The 20268-nt window shown below is 43.4% G+C and overlaps 1 protein-coding gene across 3 annotated transcripts in view; it reads right to left on the bottom strand.

Moving 5' to 3' along the window:
- Positions 1-3284: 3284 nt before the first annotated feature.
- The window catches only part of LOC141258006 (uncharacterized), a 104634-nt gene continuing 87650 nt past the window's right edge, over positions 3285-20268 (bottom strand). The window contains exons 2-3 of one of the 3 annotated variants that reach the window (XM_073672997.1): positions 18125-18231; positions 3285-6222 (exon numbers count right to left, since the gene is read on the bottom strand). In XM_073672997.1, the coding sequence (XP_073529098.1) occupies positions 5290-6201 (912 nt within the window). In that variant the 5' untranslated portion in view covers positions 6202-6222; positions 18125-18231 and the 3' untranslated portion in view covers positions 3285-5289. The remainder of the gene's footprint in view (positions 6223-18124; positions 18232-20268) is intronic. The other 2 variants (XM_073672998.1, XM_073672996.1) reach the window with 2 other exon arrangements.

The raw sequence follows: 20268 nt of genomic DNA on the forward strand, positions 1-20268 counted from the left end.
AAAACATCTTAGACTTTGTCATTTTTAAAATGATGAAAATTATCCAATATCGCATATTGAGTGTAAAAAGTATGTTAACCTTTAGCATTATTGATAATTTGAAGATACAATTAGAGTTTGGTATTTTCAATCAATGGATCAATGGGTTGATAGCCAGGTGTGAGTGGGCATCCTGTTTTATTTGAAGAACAGGATCTATGAAAGTCTGATCTTCACAACACAGTCAGTGTAAGAGTATCATTGTGTGTACACATTATATTTCTGAGGACCTGACAAGTAGAGTTGTTGAAGCTCATTAGGCTGGAATATGTTAACAAACCATTTCTAAAAAGTTTGAAATTCACCAATCTACCATCAGACATATTGTGTATAAATGGAGGTAATTCAAGACCATTACTATCCTCATAAGGAGTGGTCGACCAACGAATATATTTCCAAGAGCAAGGCTTATAATAGTCCACAATGTCACAAAGGAACCCAACTTATAAGCAACTAAAGGTCTCTCTCAAAATTATGTAATGTTAATGTTCATGAGTCTACCATCAGGAGGACACTGAACAATGGTAGCATGGCAGGATTGCAAGGGTAAGGCCACAGTGAAGATCACCTAGTGAGGTGGATTCGGAAAGCCGTAGGTCAGGGTGGACACATGGACCCAAGGTTGGAAGGCACATGCAACAGTGAAGACTTGGACAACAGGCTATACCAGTTGCCATAAAAACAAGCAAGGCATGACACACTGGACGCCACATTGTCAGGAGGGCAGAAGAAGAGGAAAGCAACGCATCTGTTTACCTGCATAATACAGATATAGGTAACAAAGTCCACAGGAGGTAGAAATGTATTGTGAACAGACTCTAGTAACAGTTTGTGATGCTTACAGCAAATGTTTGGTCAACCAGAGCAGATGCAAATTTTAGAATCCACAGCAAATTGTAATGTGGTGAAAACAGTCTGTAAAACAGGTCATGATGCTTGCAGCAAAGCAATTGATTAACCAGCAGCAGAAACAAGTAATGTGAACAGATTCTTAACAACATTTTGTGATGCTTACAGCACTCAATGGGTTAACTATCAGCAGATGCAAATGATGGAAATCACAGAAGTCTGACGAGATGATGGCAACAGAAGAAGCATGATAGTGGCGATCTACAAACAGCAAATTCACATGTTACAGAGTCAATATTCAGACACAGGGATGTGTCTAGTTAGGCCTTAAACGGTCTTGGGAGATGACATCACTTGCAAGACCCAACATGGAGTACATCAAAGGACGCCAGCCACAGCGTAAGGGAGCAAAGCTTGGCGATGAAGACGAAACAGGTGTGTAACAAACACTGCTCTCCATAATATAACATTGCTGCTCATCAAAGATCACATGGACAAACCAGAAAGCTATTGGAACAATGTTTTCTGGATAATTGAGACCAAAATAGAGCTTTTTGGTTTTAATGTGAAGCGTTATTTTTGTAGTAAAATAAAAATGCTGTATTACCACATAAAAACCTCATTTCAACTGTGGTGGTTGCGTCATGGGCTTGGCCTATTTTGCTGCATCTGGGCCAGGGTGGCTTGCTTTCATTGATGGAAAAATTTATTCTGAATTATACCAACTAAATCTAAAGGAAAATGTCAGGATTTATGTGTATGAACTGAATTTCAAGAGAGTGTGGATCATGCAGCAAGACAATAACCCAAAGCACACAAGTCATTTTACTAACGAATGGTTAAAGAAGAATAATGTTAAAGTTTTGGAATGATCCAAAGTCCTGACCTTAATTCTATAGAAATGTCCTGGATGGTCCTGAAGAGAGCAGTTCTTGAGAGAAAGTCCACCATCGTAATAGAGTTGAAGCTGTTTTATAGGGAGAAATTAGCTAAAATTCCTCCAAGCTGATGTGCAGGACTAATCAGCGATTACCAGAAAAATTTAGATCTACTCCTAGATGTGATATTGCATCATTGTCCTCATTAAAAAAAATGACAAGATCTAATATTTTTGTCTGATTTGGTAGATTTGGTTCTCTTCATGTACTATTAGGACTTGTGTGAAACTCTAATATAGTTTTAAGTAAAATTTAAGCATTAATATGGAGTTTGTAAAATTTCAAGCACCACTGTATAAAGTTTCTTAGATTGACTTGTACTATTGATTCATACAAAATTTATTGAAAAATCAATGACAATTTAACTTATTGTCAGATCCGCTAGGTTCTGGCAAATATTTTTCTCCCTGTATTTTTTTCAGCAAAGTGAATGTGATTTATGAAATCTCATGCACATTCTGCAAATTTTTTCCTTGCAGGTTTCAAGCAGTTTCAAATCTGCAGCGTGTCAATACATTTCAGCGTTTCTATAGCGTTTTTCATCTATTTAAATTAATGGGAAAAAAACGCATAAAAAATTAATTTATTTTACATTGCGTTTTTCCTGCCAAGAGAAACTTTTTTGTTGCAGAAATTTCTGCAGAAAATACTTAACACGTACATACACTAAGAAAGCAAATCTAAAATATGGAAAACAGGTCCAGACAGGAAATGTTAAGGCTATGTGCCCACGTTGCGGACCTGAAGCATATTTTTTACGCTTCTCCCTGGCGGGAAAATCGCATGCGGGTATTACATGCGGTTTTCCCGCCAGGTAGAAGCGTTTGTGAGGCGTCTTTGCATGCATTTCCGCATGCGGGTTATCAAGCACTTCTCCAAGCATCACTTGGAAAAGTGCTTGACAACTTGTTCAGAATGGTAAAAAATAAAAAAATAAACTTTATACTCACCTTCTGATGCATTCTCTGCCCCGTCCGGAGGCTTGAGCGGCTCACGCTGTTGTGTGCAGGACCTGCGGTGACGTCATTGAGTCATGTGGTGGGTCACATGACTCAATGACGTGGCAGGTCCTTCAGACAACAGCGCGACGGAGGGAAAACATCAGAAGATAAGTATAAACTTTATTTTATTCTTTTTTTTACAGGTTCTTTGGTACCCAGGTCTGGATGAGAGTCTCCTCTCCTCCAGACTTGGGTACCATCCGCACATTGATTCCGCAGCGCTTCCGCAAAATTAATGAACATGCTGCGGATTTTTGACCGCAACATGTACGCTGCGGAAAAATCCGCAGCATGGGCATTGACATTGCGGAATGCCATTGGGGACCATGGGGTGCGGATATACATGCGTTTTTCAAGCGTTTACGCTGCGGAAATTCCGCAGCATATACGCTTGAAAAACGCTACGTGGGCACACAGCCTAAAAGTTTGCACTACAGTTGCTTTTTTAATTTGTAACCAGCATCCAGTATTGTAATACAAGTAACAGACTGACAGAAATGACACAAAAGAAATTTGACAGATCCCATTGTAGCAAATTGGGTACATAAGGCACCTTTGGTGTTCATTATGAGGCTGACTTGGCACCATTGTAATTGTAAATATTCTGCTTCTATAACATAGTAGAACAATGGAAATTAAGAATTTGGATATGAAGACCCTGAGGATGGGTTTATATTACATTTGCCCCTATGTTCAGTTGCTCCGTTGGAGCTCGCGTCCAAATCCCAGCAAAACGGGATATGAGCGTATGCACTGTCAGGGCCATTTACTATAATGATGCAGATGCATAATTTTCAGCCATCTACGCCTAGATAAGGCTCTTAGTAAGATGTAGTCTTTTACGTCTTGCTGCCCGTCTCCAGAAGGCGTATACTGCCAAAAGTGATGTACGACAGAGCTCACTGTGACTCCGTCTGCATCATTATAGTAAATGACCCCATCAGCACATATACCTGAATCCCGTTTTGCAAGGGTTCGGACGTAAGCCCCGATGGAGCTTCTGAACGTAGGGGCAAACGCTATGTGAACATAGCCCAACAGTTTCTGTACCTGTCTGATCAGTGGTATAATTTATGTCAGTGTGTGACAGAAGCTTGTAGTGTGCACCTGTTGGTGAGTTAGTGAATGAGCTGCCAAGGGACTAAGAACTGCAAGAATTGATCCTACTTGAAAGAAAGAAAGTGGTCCTGTAAGTGGTTGCAGAAAACTCGGTGTAAATACCAGTGGGTGATCTCAGCCAATCCTTGTGCATGAAAAAGTGATTTTGGACTATGTCCTTAGGTGACCTTAAGGCCACGGCCCCACTATCAGTATTTGGTCAGTATTTTTTCTTAGGAGTATAAGCCAAAACCAGGTGAGGAACAATCAGAGAAAAGGTATAATGGAAGCAAGTCACCAATTCTGCATTTATCACCCACTCCTGGTTTTGTCTCCCACTCCTGAGAAAGAATAGTGGTAGTAAGGCCGTGGCCTTTATGTCATAGTGGTAAGATTGTATCAACTTGCCTCCCCTGAGACTAACTTATCAAAAAGTGTGGTTGGACAAATCTAAAGAGATGTGATGGAGAGAAACCCCAACATCTCAGAGTGCTGTAATCTCTGAAGATGAGTTGTGCCTAGATCCTGGAACTGTGAGTACAGCTGTGGTCTGTATTGTGACATTTTGCAATGACCTGAGACAGCATGAGGGAGAGATAGAAAGAGTCTGTGGCCGGTGCTGGGCCTGAATATTGTGAAACTCTGCTAACTTTGTGTCCTACAAATGTGAGTATTCATCATGGACTGTTCCTAAAGGAACTACTGGAGACTGTGCCATATGTAACCTACTACAAGGTGTTCCATGAAACCTTTGCACACACTTAGCTGAAGGGCTGTAATTGTTTCTAGTGTCAGCTGTTATACCAGCTAAAAGTGTTGTCCCATAAGCACAAATTTCACCTACCTAATGATACGTGATAAATGTATGATCTAACTACTTGGACTCCCATCAATCACAACAGAGGACCTAACATCCCATGTGTGAATGGATCAGAACTGAGCATATGCAACTACTGTTCCATTCACACAGTGAAATTTGGGTTTCTGTATTCAGGATTGGTCGCAACAGTCTGACCCTGTTGATAGGTGAGAAATGTTTATTGGACAGCACTTTTAGCCCTATAACCAACAAGGTGTGAGCCTCATAGTATTGTAACTTGCAAGCTGAGTGCCTTTATATACCATCAAAGACAAGCTCAATGCATGATAATTGGTGTGTACAGTGCAAAAGCTGTCAACTAGTGTATAACCATAAAGCTTGCATCCTCATTGAGGGACTGTAATTGTTGCGCTTGCTTGCGTGCCTAAATGACGAGTACAACTTGTTCAAAACTTAACTCTGCTGTACTTGTGTCCATTAATGCACCATCCTTGTGTGGGAATTCATATATGGGACCAAAGACAAGATACAAGTTCTGCCCCACTTACATGTTGGGTCTATTTTGAAAACTTTCAGGCCCATATCTGTCCAGTGTTTCACAGCAAGAATGTCTTTCATTAAATTTGTGTCTCAGTTCTGAAGATCGTAGTCCATGTACAACAGGGCTGAGACACTGAGCTAAGGAAAAAATTATAAAACTAGTCAAATCCAAAATAAAATAATCTGGTTTCCCACCTATCCCAATGCTCATCAGTGTTGGGATGATGTGGAGAGCTAGTTGTAATCCATGAATCAAGATGGTTCTTTTTGCTTGGTGGTTGGATTGTGTAAAATGTCCAGCTCGTTTTCCTTCTCTAAACATAATAATGTAGGATCCCACGATAAGAATTAATAATATGATGATAAAAATCATTCCAAATATTCTTGAAAATGTACTTGATAAAGTAGTTGGACAAGTTGGATCCAGTTTAACAATAAACTCTTGACCCATTTGTATACTTTCATAGAAGAGTGACACCACAGGGTCCAACAAGGCAATAATCCATAAACACACAGTTAGTTTAAACTTTAAAGAAATAACTAATCTTAAGTATTTAAGAGGCCAGCAAACAGCTATGCAAGTATTCAAAGCCATCAAGACAAGAGTCAACAGCACCGCTCTTCCAAACATTATCTGCACTGCAAAAATGATCCAGCAAACAAGGACTGGGGCATTAACCTGGAAAGCTCGGATGAGGCTAAATATAATCCCTAGGCCAAAGAACAATGTCAAGCACACCAGATGGTGACACAACAAGAAGTATCGCACTTCCTTCTTCAGTACGCTGTCTCTCCACACAGTGTGAGTTATCAAGATGGTAAATATGGAGCAGATGAGGAAATCCAGCAGGTAGAAGGAACCTTTGACTGTATGTAGTATTCGACTGGAGCTGGAGTCATCATCGGTGGTGTTCATAATATAAAGGTAAAGTCAAATCTGCCAAACAAAGCAAATATGTAGTTTTTTAATAAATGGGTTAGACAAATCAATAATTATATTAGTATCTAATATACACACTGTCAGACATATACAGTATAATAGACCAGGGCAGCTGTCACCTATGTATCTAGTCCTTATGTTGTAGTAGTGTTGTTTATAATCCTCCTGATAATCTATATAATCCATTTGATTGTATGGCTAATAGATAAGAAATAATCATGGTAATATAAGAAAATAATCTCTTAAAAAGTTATTTCCAACATTAAACATTATCACTTACCCATAGGATAGGTGATAACATACAGATCGGTGGGGATCCCCATGGGACCCCTACTCATCCCAAGAAGGTGCCCTGAATTGTCCTGTCTGATTGGAGTGATGACCACTTATGCATGCCACTGATCCATTCAGTCTCTAAGGGACTGCAGTAGAAAGCCAGGCTCTATACTTATACCACAGAGTGCAGCTGTTTGCTGTAATCATCACCTAGAAAATGAATGAAGTGATGCGTGATCAGCACACCATTTTGATAAGGCTTTTCAGAATCCTATTCTTGGGATTGGTAAGGTCCATTGGCACGGTTGTGTCAGGTTTGACAGACAGTCATTCTGGATCCAGCTGTAGAATGTCGCTGCACTTGGCCTTGCAGACACCTTCTTGATCCTTTCATCATCCCTCTCTCTCTAGGACCCAGCGGTGATCTCCACCTTCTGCAGCTAATTAACACACCATTGCTGGATCTTTAAATATACTCAGTTACTCCAGAGAGTTTCTGGTTATAGAGTTAATTCCTCTGTTTGGGTCTGGAATGCTAACAGTCGGCTAGATTCTCCTTGGAGTTCCTTTGTCGATGGTAGTCGTGATCTCTCTGCTGTCTTCTCAAAGCTAAGTGTATCCCCTTGTCTGTTTCCCTGGTTTGTCTTTAGTTGCAGTGGGGCTGACTAGTGCTCACTCCTCCCCCTGCCTACCTAGGGCCTAGCTCTAGGGTCAGCCAGGGCTACGGTATCCTGCTTGGCGATAAGTGCGGACCCTATTTAGGGACGATAGGGGAGTCAGGGTGTTATTAGATCTGCCTATGGGTCTCCACCCCCCCTTTCCCTAGTTGCTGGGCTTCCCTCCTTTTCCCGTCATCGTACGCTGGGTTCTTCCCATACTTAGCATGACATCCATGTGGTCAGACTCCATCGGTGCAATCCGTCAGTATCTGATATACACACGTGGTCAAAATTGTTGGTACCCCTCGTTTAATGAAAGAAAAACCCACAATGGTCACAGAAATAACTTGAATCTGACAAAAGTAATAATAAATTAAAAACCTATGAAAATGAACAAATGAAAGTCAGACATTGCTTTTCAACCCTGCTTCCACAGAATTTAAAAAAAAAAATTAAACTCATGAAATCGGCCTGGACAGAAATGATGGTACCTTTAACTTAATATTTTGTTGAACAACCTTTTGAGGCAATCACTGCAATCAAACGATTCCTGTAACTGTCAATGAGACGTCTTCACCTCTTGACAGGTATTTTGGTCCACTCCTCATGAGTAGTTTTGAGCGAGTATGTTCTGTCCGAGTATGCTCGGGCCGAGCTCCGAGTATTTATAGCTGCTCGGTGATATGGTTAAATCGCTCCCGTGTGCAAGGATTTGCAACTGTTTGACAGCTTTATTACATGTGAGGAATGTGTAAGAAATAGACATTCCTCTCATGTAATAAAACTGTCAAACAGTTGCAAATCATGCACACGGGAGCGATTCAACCATATCACCGAGCAGCTATAAATACTCAGAGCTCGGCCCGAGCATACTCGGCGAAAGGGTTAATAGAACATACTCGCTCAACACTACTCATGAGCACACTGCTCCAGTTGTCTCGTGTTTGCAGGTTGCCTTTTTCAGATGACATGTTTCAGCTCTTTCCAAAGATGCTCAATAGGATTTAGGTCAGGGCTCATAGAAGGTCACTTCAGAATAGTCCAATGTTTTCCTCTTAGCCATTCTTGGGTGTTTTTAGCTGTGTGTTTTGGGTCATTATCCTGCTGCAAGTCCCATGACCTGCGACTGAGACCAAGCTTTCTGACACTGGGCAGCACATTTCTCTCTAGAATCCCTTGATAGTCTTGAGATTTCATTGTACCCTGTACAGATTCAAGGCACCCTGTGCCAGATGCAGCGAAGCAGCCCCAGATTATAACAGAGCCTCCTCCATGTTTCACAGTAGGGACAGGGTGCTTTTCTTGATATGCTTCATTTTTCCGTCTGTGAACATAGAGCTGATGTGCCTTGCCAAAAACTTCCATTTTTGTCTCATCTGTCCCATAGGACATTCTCCCAGAAGCTTTGTGGCTTGTCAACATGTAGTTTGGCAAATTCCAGTCTGGCTTTTTTATGATTTTTTTCCAACAATGGTGTTCTCCTTGGTCGTCTCCCATGAAGTCCACTTTGGACTAAATAACGACGGATGGTGCGATCTGACACTGATGTTCCTTGAGCTTGAAGTTCACCTTTAATCTCTTTAGAAGTTATCCTGGGCTCTTTTATTACCAATCGTATTATCCGTCTCTTTGATTTGTCATCAATTTTCTTCCTGCGGCCACGTCCAGGGAGGTTGGCTACAGTCCCATGGATCTTAAATTTCTGAATAATATGTGCAACTGTAGTCACAGGAACATCAAGCTGCTTGGAGATGGTCTTATGACCTTTACCTTTAACATGCTTGTCTATAATTTTCTTTCTAATCTCCTGAGACAACTCTTTCCTTTGCTTCCTCTGGTCCATGTTGAGTGTGGTACACACCATGTCACCAAACAGCACAGTGAGTATCTGTAGCCCTATATACAGGCCCACTGACTGATTACAAGATTGTAGACACCTGTGATGCTAATTAGTGGACACAACTTGATTTAACTTGTCCCTTTTGTCACATTATTTTCAGGGGTACCATCATTTCTGTCCAGGCCTATTTCATGAGTTTAATTTTTTTAAAAATTCTGTGGAAGCAGGGTTGAAAAGCAATGTCTGACTTTCATTTGTTCATTTTCATAGATTTTTAATTCATTATTACTTTTGTCAGATTCAAGTTATTTCTGTGATCATTGTGGGTTTTTCTTTCATTAAACAAGGGATACCAACAATTTTGACCATGTGTGTAGAGGTGATAATTATTAGGACTGGGAATATAACCTTTTATAGCCTCCTCTAGCCTCCTTTTATAGCCTCCCAACATTTCTTGGGATATCCTTGTGAATATGTCAAGCCACGATTTTTTATTAAATGTCTTTAAAGTGATATTCCCGTCTCCAAAATACTATCCCAATATGTAGTAAGTGTAATAATAATAATATTAGCAAATACTTCCAATTAGAAATGTAGTATAGTTATACTGATTCACTATGTCATTTACCCCATGTGCAGGGCATTGCAGTAGCTTAGGTATCCATGGTTATGATGACCACTAACAACCAACTAACTGTCACTATATGAGTGATCATAACCATGGATACCTAAGCTACTGCAATGCCCTGCACATGGGGTAAGCGACACAGCAAATCAGAAAAACTATACTACATTTCTGATTGGAGGTATTTGCTAATATTATTATTATTATTACACCGACTACATATTGGGATAGGATCTTGGAGATGGGAATACTCATTTAATGCTGTTTGGTAGCTCTTGCAGTAAATCTATGGATTTCAATATACGACATAGTAAGAGTAAATCTAAATTACTGCAGCCCGCTATTTCCTCTCAGCTAATATCAGGTGGATAGGGAGATGGGTCAGATGAAAAAGGCATGGTCACCTTACTGATTCATCAGTGCTCCTGTTCCCATGTTGCCCACTTCCGCTCATGATGCTTTGTTTGTAAATTAATTTTCCTTTAGTGGATAACCTCTTTAACAGCAGTTTATATGTCTGTACAAGAAACGTTTTACTTAAAGAGGTTTTCCCACAAACAAAAGTACATTTTAATCAATAGATGTTAGTATAATAATAAGGCTATGTGCCCACGATGCAGAAATGAAGCAGAAATTTTCCTGAGCATTTCTGCATCTCCTTGGCAGAAAAACGCATGTGGTTTTTACATGCGTTTTTGACGCGTTTTTGCATGTGTATTTGCCATGCGTTTTTCCAATGCATTGTATAGGCAAATACACATGCAGAAACGCTCAAGAATTGGTCATGTCCATATTTTTTCTACGAGTAAAATCCGCGCAGAAAAATTCCTGACCATGTGCACAGAACATGCAGAATGTCATAGGAAGTCATGGGATAAGGTACTCTATGCAATGCGTTTCTGGAGCGTTTCCACGCTGCAAATACGCACCAAAAAACGCACCAAAAACGCATCATGGGCACACAGCCTCACTTCCACAATTGAATGTGTTTAAATAAATTGTTCCAAATGTTCAGCTTTCGCTGATAACTTATTAATATATCTTTCTAACCCACATGTATCTCTCCTCTCTTTAATGCTAGAACTGAACAAATTCAGAAAATGGTCAAACTTCAAAATAAATGACCCTTCCCCTTCAAGTGGCCCCTAGACAGATTTATTAGATACTTAGGTGTACGTGTACCCTCTGACCTCTCCAGACTATTTTCTACAAACTTCCAGACTTTTCTGTCCAAACTGGTCAGGGATCTGGCCACATAGAGCCACAAAAAATGTTCCTGGTTTGGAAAGATTAACATTATTAAAATGACAATCCTCCCTAGGCTACTGTACTTTGTAGCGTCGGCGTCTCTGCCTCCTGTCCGGCAGAGACGCCCATCCCCTTACCACACGGTCCTGGTCTGGTGTCCACCGCTCCTGCTCCCCGCTCCCACTCTGTGCTTGCCCAGGGTGCGCGCACCACGCGCAGATCCCCGGGCACTGTGCTTAGGGAGTGCGCGCGTTCCCTGCTTCTTAAAGGGGCTGCGCGCCGTCCTAAAATGTCCCCAGCCAATGGCCGGAGGACATCTGCTATTTAAGGCACCTCCCCCAAAATGGAGGTGCCTGTGCAATGTTGTAGTTAGTGTGCTAACACTCTCTCCAGCCCTCAGGTCCCAGTGCTGCCCACCAGCCTGTCTATCAACTATGCCCGCCAGCAAATCAGCCGTGCCCGCCAGCCTGTCTATCAGCCGTGCCTGCCAGACTGTCTATCAGCCATGCCTAGCCTATCAGCTGTGCCCGCCTGTCTGCCGGCCAGCAGTGCCTGTCCACCTACCAGCACTGCCTGCCTGCCTACCAACCGTGCTCATCTGCCAGCCTATCGGCCATGTCAGTCGGTGTCTGTCATCAGTCCCGTGGAAGTAGCCTGCTCTCACACGAGGTCGGTCACGGAGTAGCACCTGGTCCACTTTCCCGGTCCCTCCCTGGCTCGCGAAGTCGACTAAGCCGCCGTGTAGCCAGGGTCGAACTGGATGAGGCCATTAGTTGCACCCCTCCAGTTCCTCCTTGTTCCATGCAACAGAGGTTCCACCATCCAAACCCATAACATACTTGCTCGTGACCATTCCCATACACATCCCCGCCTCCTTCTGGCGTAAACTCCATTGTAGCCTGAGCAAATTTGTATGGTCCCCGGGTTGTCCCAGAATCAAATCCGTTATCCTAACCAGGTCTAAAGACGAGGGGGGGGTACGGGAATGCCGGAGTATATAGACATTACAGCATGGTATCACAGCTGATTCTTTTTATGAGTAAGGCTTTGTTCCCACGGTCAGGAGCCGCTGCGGGGTTGACTTTACTTGTTATGCATAACACGCAGCGTCAAACCCGCGGCAGCCACCTGTTACAGCATAGTGGATGGGATTTGTAGAAATCCCATGTCCACTATGCATCTCCATGCACCTGCGGATCACCCGCGAACACGGACATGCGGCGCGTCTTTCCAGACCGCAGCATGTCAATTTCTCTTTCAGAGTCGCTAGTCTCTGCAAGAGAAATTAGATCACTACAATGTATTGAATGCAGTGCATCCGCATGGTTCAATGAACACATGCGGATTCAACTGCGTTCATATAATGCTGCGTTCAAATCGCTGCCTGTACGGATCATGTGCACATACCCTGAAACATTTCACTGCAGGTTTTTAAACAATGTTTTACATCAAAGAAAGAATCAGCTGTGATCCTGTGCTGTCCAGTCTGTATACTCTTCTCCTTCCTCCCCTGCCCAGGAGATGTGGTATGATCAGACCATGTTCCTGTATGGTCATACACAGCCATTACACAGTACACAGCAGGGGCACATTTATAAGATTATCTCAGCACAGGAACATCCAATTGTGAAAGTTATTATTATTACAAGATTTATTGATTAAAAATAACTTTTATTCATGGGAAAACCCCTTTAACAAATGAATGTGAAAGCTAATTTAAACAATGTATAGCAGTGGACTAACACCAGAGTTTAGAAAGAGACATTGGGGCAACAAGTGTAATGTGAACTAGTTGGTGTCTAATATGGCAGACGGTGATTAAAACTTCTTATTAGTGAATTAGTAAGAAGCACATGTGGTTAAACCTTGCGTTAAAGGGAGGTACAATTTAAAAGGAATCTGTCAGTAGGATCCACCCTCCTATGCCGTCACTATGGGCATGTAGACATATGAAGCTGAATAAAATACCTTGATATCTGAGATCTGATGTCTTATTCCAGAGAATTTCTCATTTTTCTTATATTTAAATGAGCTGTTAAGATGTATGAGATCTAAGATCTAGATCTCCCTTAGAATCTGCCTCCAGAGATTATTTTAAATGAAAGGGGGCTTTACCAGAATGATATGTAATGACTGACAGTCTTTTCTCGTGATCTCACTGTAGAGCTGTGTGTGATTATAACTAACAATACAGCAGAGTTGAGCTTCGTCTCCTTACAAGAACATTTGCTTAGGTGAGTTGATGCTACTGACAGATTCCCTTTAATTTGGCTGATGCTTTATATAATATTCCTTTGTATTAGATAATAAAGGTCAATCTTTGGATAATGTATTGATTTGGACTTTTTTCTTACATTCTGTCTTTATTTGTTATTGCATTGTAGACAAACATTTACATATACAGTGGGTACGGAAAGTATTCAGACCCCTTTAAATTTTTCTCTCTTTGTTTCATTGCAGCCATTGGGTAAATTCTAAAAAGTTAATTTTTTTTTTCATTAATGTACACTCTGCACCCCATCTTGACTGAAAAAAAACAGAAATGTAGAAATTTAAAGGGGTCTGAATACTTTCCGTACCCACTGTACAGTATGTATTTATATACTTACGCTACTTGCCCTAATTCTATTAAATGCAACGTAAATGGTGCATATTGTAGTACTCACGTTCACATCTCCATGAGTTTTTTTTTCTTATATTTTGTCAGTGAAGCAGCCAGGGTATATCTTAAAGTCTCTATTAGTACATGCCTATCATAGATCCTTTTTAACATGGAGAGGTGACACGAGGACTGTGACATATTTATCACCATCAAGCCAATTCTGTAACTTCAGGACAGGTATCTAGGAGCTTGATTTATTTGAGATGAGAATCCTGACATTTGAATGACTGCGGTAGAATGTGACTCAGATGACTAACTTGGTGGAGAGAAACTGTAAAAGGTAATTTTGTTTTAATGCATTTCTTTATGTACTTAAATGGGTTGATCACTATTGGACATCCCCAGCTTAATCAATTCAGGTCCGGAATTAAAATAAAAGCACTGTATACTCACCGTGTGCATTGCTGCTGTTCAAGCAATGTCGACCCGCTATTCCCGGCAGTGATAAGACATTGTTGTGTCATGTGCAGCTTTGGGTATGTGTACATGTTGAGTATTTTGTGTGCAGAAATTTCTGCACCATTCCTGCATCTCATGGCAGGAAAACACAGCCTCAAAAATGTTGCATTTTTGCCTCATTTTTTGCTTGTTTTTTTTTTTCAGTTCATTCAATGGTGAAAAACTCAGGCAAAAATGCACATAGAATTAACATGCTGCAGATTACTTTCTGCACCAAATCTGCAATACTCAACGTGTGCATGACACTTCAGGTTTCTCATTCACTTTGCTGGCATCAGGTTTTGCTATCAAATCTGCACGGCAAAAACGCACCAAATCTGCAACGTGTGCACACAGCCTTATTTACTATTTCATCAGAGTGGACGTTCGCGCTGATGGCATATTGATGAGCTGCTGACGAGCGGCCGCTCATTGGCTGCATGTGGCACATGACAACAATGACACAGAGAGCTTGCTTATTTTGGCCATTAACCAATACCTTCTATTATATATTTTTGCACTTTTTTAATCTTACAGTGTGCAGCTGGGCCCATCAATGATGACCTTGTAAATTAGGGGCTTTCACCTCTGTTATGCACTGATAGGATGCCGGGCATCCTGCCTAATCGACTAGTAGGGGCGTGTAATAGGTTGCTGGCTAGGCACTGTGCTACATGTGTGTGAACTGCGCCCTATTGCAAGTTTCATGTGTGTGCAGTTTTAATGCTAGGCAATAGTGATGAGCGAGCATGCTCGCCACTGCTCGGTACTCGCCCGAGTATCTCAGTACTCGAGATGCTCGGAGCTCGCCGAGTACTTGCGAGATGCTCGGGCGGGAGCGCGGGTCCCCGTCCTGCATGTTTGGCGCTATTTAGAGCACCAATCATGCAGGGATTGTCTGTCACTCACTGTAATGTCACAGCCATGGTTGTTGTGGCATTACAGTGATTGTCCAAATCGATGGGAACAGTGCTCACAGTGAAACATGAAAAGCCGGCAATTCATCAGCGGCATACACCGGTACCCGACAATGTAGAACAGAAAGAATAGAGCATCACACATAGATTAGATAGATAGAAACATGTCAGTCACATATATAATAAGTACAGTGACAGTGTTGGTTACTGTACTTGTCATTTAGTGTTAAAATAAAGGATTTATTAAAAAAAAATAAAATTGTTTTCATGCACCCGTCTCTTTAAAAAAGCCGGCCGGCAATTCAGCAGCAGCATACACCGGTACCAGACAATTTAGAGCAGAAAGAATAGAGCATCACACATAGATTAGATAGATAGAAACATGTCAGTCACATATATCATTAGTACAGTGACAGTGTTGGTTACTGTACTTGTCATTTAGTGTTAAAATAAAGGATTTATTAAAAAAAAAATTGGCGTGGGGTTCCCCGTAATTTTAGTCTCTAGCGGAGGTTAAGCAGACGGCTGGGGCAGATGTTTGAAGCCTGGGAAGGGGGTAATACCCACGGAGCTTCCCAGGCTACTAATATCAGCCCCCAGCTGAATACCTAGCCTTTACTAGCTATTAAAATGGGGGACCCAAAAAAAAATGATGTGGGGGTCCCCCCTATTTTAATAGCTAGCAAAGGCTAGGCAGACAGCTGGGGGCTGATATTAATAGCCCAGGAAGGATGCCATGAATATTGGCCCCCTCCCAGGCTAGAAACACCAGCCGTCAGTCGCCCCAAAAATGGCGCATCTATAGAATGTGCCAATTCTGGCACTTAGCCTCGCTCTTCCCACTGCCCTGTAGAGGTGGCAGTGGGGTAATAGGGCTGGGGTTGATGTCAGCTTATAATGCCCGCTGACATCAAGCCCAGGTTAGTAATGGAGAGGCGTCTATAAGACACCCCCATCACTAACCCCATAGTGAAAGTTAAAAAAAAACACAAACACCCAGAATAAAGTCTTTTAATTGAAATAAAGACACAATACTTCAATGTTCTAAATTTAACTGTACTTACCGTCACGCCCATTCCAGCTGAAGCCAACGATCTCCTGCAATAAAAGTAAAATAATAAACCAACCTCATCCTTACCTTTCCATGGTTCCCAGGGCCGCTTCAGCTCTGCTACATTGACATGACAGGCTGGATCACAGCAGAATGCTGCCATCCAGCTTGCCATGCCGCAGACACTGAGAAGCTCCTCAGCGTAGTGTCCAGAGGCTGGAGGCGCTGCCAGGAGACTGGCCAGTATACCAGGAGACGTGGAGGGGGCCATAGGATGGCAACAACCCAGCAGCAGGACCGCTACCTCCGCCTTTGTGCAAGGAGGAACAGGAGGAGCACTGCCAGAGCCCTGCAAAATGACCTCCAGCAGGCCACAAATGTGCATGTGTCTGCACAAATGGTTAGAAACCGACTCCATGAGGGTGATATGAGGGCCCGACGTCCACAGATGGGGGTTGTGCTCACAGCCCAACACCGTGCAGAACACTTGGCATTTGCCACAGAACACCAGGATTGGCAAAGTCGCCACTGGTGCCCTGTGCTCTTCACAGATAAAAGCAGGTTCACACTGAGCACATGTGACAGACGTGACAGAGTCTGGAGACACCGTGGAGAGAGATCTGCTGCCTGCAACATCCTTCAGCATGACCGGTTTGGCAGTGGGTCAGTAATGGTGTGGGGAGGCATTTCTTTGGAGGGCCGCACAGCCCTCCATGTGCTCGCCAGAGGTAGCCTGACTGTCATTAGGTACCAAGATGAGATCCTCAGACCCATTGTGAGACCATATGCTGGTGCGGTTGGCCCTGGGTTCCTCCTAATGCAGGATAATGGGAGTCCTCATGTGGCTGGAGTGTGTCAGCAGTTCCTGCAAGATGAAGGCATTGAAGCTATGGACTGGCCCGCCCGTTCCCCAGACCTGAATCCGATTGAGCACATCTAGGACATCATGTCTCTCTCCATCCACCAACGTCACGTTGCACCACAGACTGTCCAGGAGTTGGTGGATGCTTTAGTCCAGGTCTGGGGGGAGATCCCACAGGAGACCATCTGCAACCTCATCAGGAGCATGCCCAGGCGTTGTAGGGAGGTCATACAGGCACGTGGAGGCCACACACAATACTGAACCTCATTTTGACTTGTTTTAAGGACATTACATCAAAGTTGGATCAGCCTGTAGTATGTTTTTCCACTTTAATTTTGGAGGTGACTCCAAATCCAGGCCTCCATTGGTTAATAAATGTGATTTCCATTGATGATTTTTATGTGGTTTAGTTGTCAGCGCATTCAACTTTGTACAGAACAAAGTATTCAATGAGAATATTTCATTCATTCAGATCTAGGATGTGTTATTTGAGTGTTCCCTTTATTTTTTTGACCAGTGTATTTACATGTGTGATATATGCCTAAAATCTTGCCATTTTCACTCCGGCCATGAGGTCTGATATTAGACACTGACACTTTATGTGCTTTATAGATAACTTTTCAGAAGTCATCACATTATCATGATAGGCAGCATTACAATGAAAATTAAGGGCACGTCCACAGGCCGTCAGCACGTTTCAGATGAGTGCTGATCGATTTGTAATAGAATGTTCAGTGCACAGTGGCTGCCATTGTTCTCGTCAGCACAGGTTCTGTTTGCACAGGACGATGAGCTTTCAAGAATGATGATCTGTTGGGCAAACCAAAAGATTGTGTCACCCGATGAGCAAGCTTTTTGCAGGTTTGATGGCTGATCAACAGTCTTTTTAGACTGCACCATTATTGTGAACGAGCATGCCAAGTAACATTTGTTCACGCTAATTGCGCTGTGTACATGCACATTGAGACCTATTTTTAGATAACACGAGATCCAACCTTCATAATAGGAGAGTTCACAGCTCTACTTTCCCCCTCCCTATACAATAATCTCTACACAAATCATAGAGTATGCTTAGAAATCATTACCATAAAAGTCAGTGAGACAGAACCTGATTATTGCTGTTTATGGCCCATGTGGCTTCTGTAAGGCCTATTTTTAAATTATATTAACATTAACAGACAAAATGACCACTTTTATACTAATGTCTGCAAAACAGATTAAAAAATCTATCATAAAAATAAAAACAGAAAGGAAAATATGAATATATATCAAAATCCATGATGGTAATCCACCCATGTGTCAATGTAATAATGCTACTCACATAGGAGCAATCTGAGGTATCACAGGAACCGTTTCTATTTAAAGTCTGGCTGGTTTATTTCAGTCATCATTAGCCACGTCACAATACAGCATTTGTCCTGGCACAAACTGAAACATAAAGTAACAAGTGTTAAGCGAGCACTAAAATGCTCGGGTGCTCGAAGCTCGGGCCGAGCTCACCGTGATACTCGGGTGCTCGACCCGAGCAACGAGCCCAATGTTAGTCTATGGGAGACCTGAGCATTTTTGTGGCGGCACCCCCAGCAGTCTTTTAAAAGCCTAACTAGCGCCCAAAACGATAGTGACAGTGCTCAAATGACATGGGGACAGCATGGGGATCGCCCCAGGAAGCATTTCTGACCCCCAGGTCACTGCTGTCAACAACGTGGTCAGAGGTATTAAGCCACTTTTATGGGCTCACAATAAAACGTTCAAAAACTAAACTGAAACTGCTTTCCTGTGAAATATGTTAAGGAACTTCCTTTCCAGGGTAAAGACTTGTGTATAAGGTAAAATAAATAACCCCCCAAAAAAATACTCCTCCACACCTTGGGCTATGTTCACAAGTAGCGTTTTTTATGCGTTTTTGCACTTTTGTATTGCTTTCAACCGTGACAAATGCATTCACTGGGAAATGTCATTTTAACATTTTACAACCTTATCTGGCCATGTGCTGTGTGACACATGCATACAGTGCTGAAAAGACATGGGAACAGCATGGGGAAGACCCCTGGAAGCATCTCTGACACCCAGGTCACTGCCTAAAAGTGTGCCCTTCAGAAGTCATCCTTGCCGCATCAGAAAATGCAGACTTGCAAATATCCCCGTGCAAGTTCTTGTCCCAGGGCACTGTTCAATTGTACCTCCCCCATTCCTTGCAATGCAAGTGCAAATATGCAGCCAACCACCCACCCACCCCCAGGCTGCAATACCATACTGCTTGCTTGCACTTGAAATTGGGCCTTTTAGGCATGTGGAGGCGGAATCTGGCCACCACATCATGGCTGCGTTGGCGGCCTGGTATCCATACTCAGTCCCCAGCCGCCCGGCGGCCGGGTGTCCACACTCGGTCCCCAGCCGCCAGGGGTCGGCCAGGTGTCCATACTCGGTCCCCAGCCGCCCCGCGGCCGGGTGTCCACACACGGTCCCCAGCCGCCTGGGGGCAGCCGGGTGTCCAGAAACGGTCCCCAGCCGCCCCTATTTCTCCTGTCAACTTCCCCCCACACACATTTCTTAGCCCGGCCTGCTTTAGGGCAGCATTGGATGAGCCCACCAGAGAACCAGACTCCACTGCACCGGTGGGCCCTGGCTTCTCCATCAGGGGAGTTGAGAGTGCCAAGGTGAGGAGCATGATGATGATGATAGAAGTTAGCATCTGCTTTGTTTTCTTGGAATGCAAGCGTAAGCGTGCAGCCTGCCACCCACCCACCCCCAGGCTGCAATACCATACTGCTTGCACTTGAAATTGGGCCTTTTAGGCATGTGGAGGCGGAATCTGGCCACCACGTCATGGATGCGTTGGCGGCCTGGAATCCATACTCAGTCCCCAGCTGTCCGGCGGCCGGTTGTCCACACTCGGTCCCCAGCCGCCAGGGGACGGCCGGGTGGCCATACTCGGTCCCCAGCCGCCCCGCGGCCAGGTGTCCACACACGGTCCCCAGCCGCCTGGGGGCAGCCGGGTGTCCAGAAACGGTCCCCAGCCGCCCCTATTTCTCCTGTCAAATTCCCCCCACACACTTTTCTTAGCCCGGCCTGCTTTAGGGCAGCATTGGACGAGCCCACCAGAGAACCAGACTCCTCCGGTGGGCCCTGGCTTCTCCATCAGGGGAGTTGAGAGTGCCAAGGTGAGGAGCATGATGATGATGATAGAAGTTAGCATCTGCTTTGTTTTCTTTTAATGCAAGCGTAAGTGTGCAGCCTGCCACCCACCCACCCCCAGGCTGCAATGCCATACTGCTAGCTTGCACTTGAAATGGGGCCTTTTAGTTTGGAGGAGGCCAAAGCTGGCCACTACCTCATGGCTGCTTCGGCAGCGAGGTATCCATACTCAGTCCCCAGCCGCCCCTATTTGTCCCCGTGTGCCTTATACATAAGATTAAGCGCGCATACCAAAACATTACCTGTGCCCTCCCCAGTGCATTTAGT

The sequence above is a fragment of the Phyllobates terribilis genome, unplaced genomic scaffold (genome assembly GCF_046119375.1).
Source record: "Phyllobates terribilis strain yellow unplaced genomic scaffold, ASM4611937v1 Scaffold_3__8_contigs__length_932513732, whole genome shotgun sequence".
In the NCBI taxonomy this organism is placed as follows: Eukaryota; Metazoa; Chordata; class Amphibia; order Anura; family Dendrobatidae; genus Phyllobates; species Phyllobates terribilis.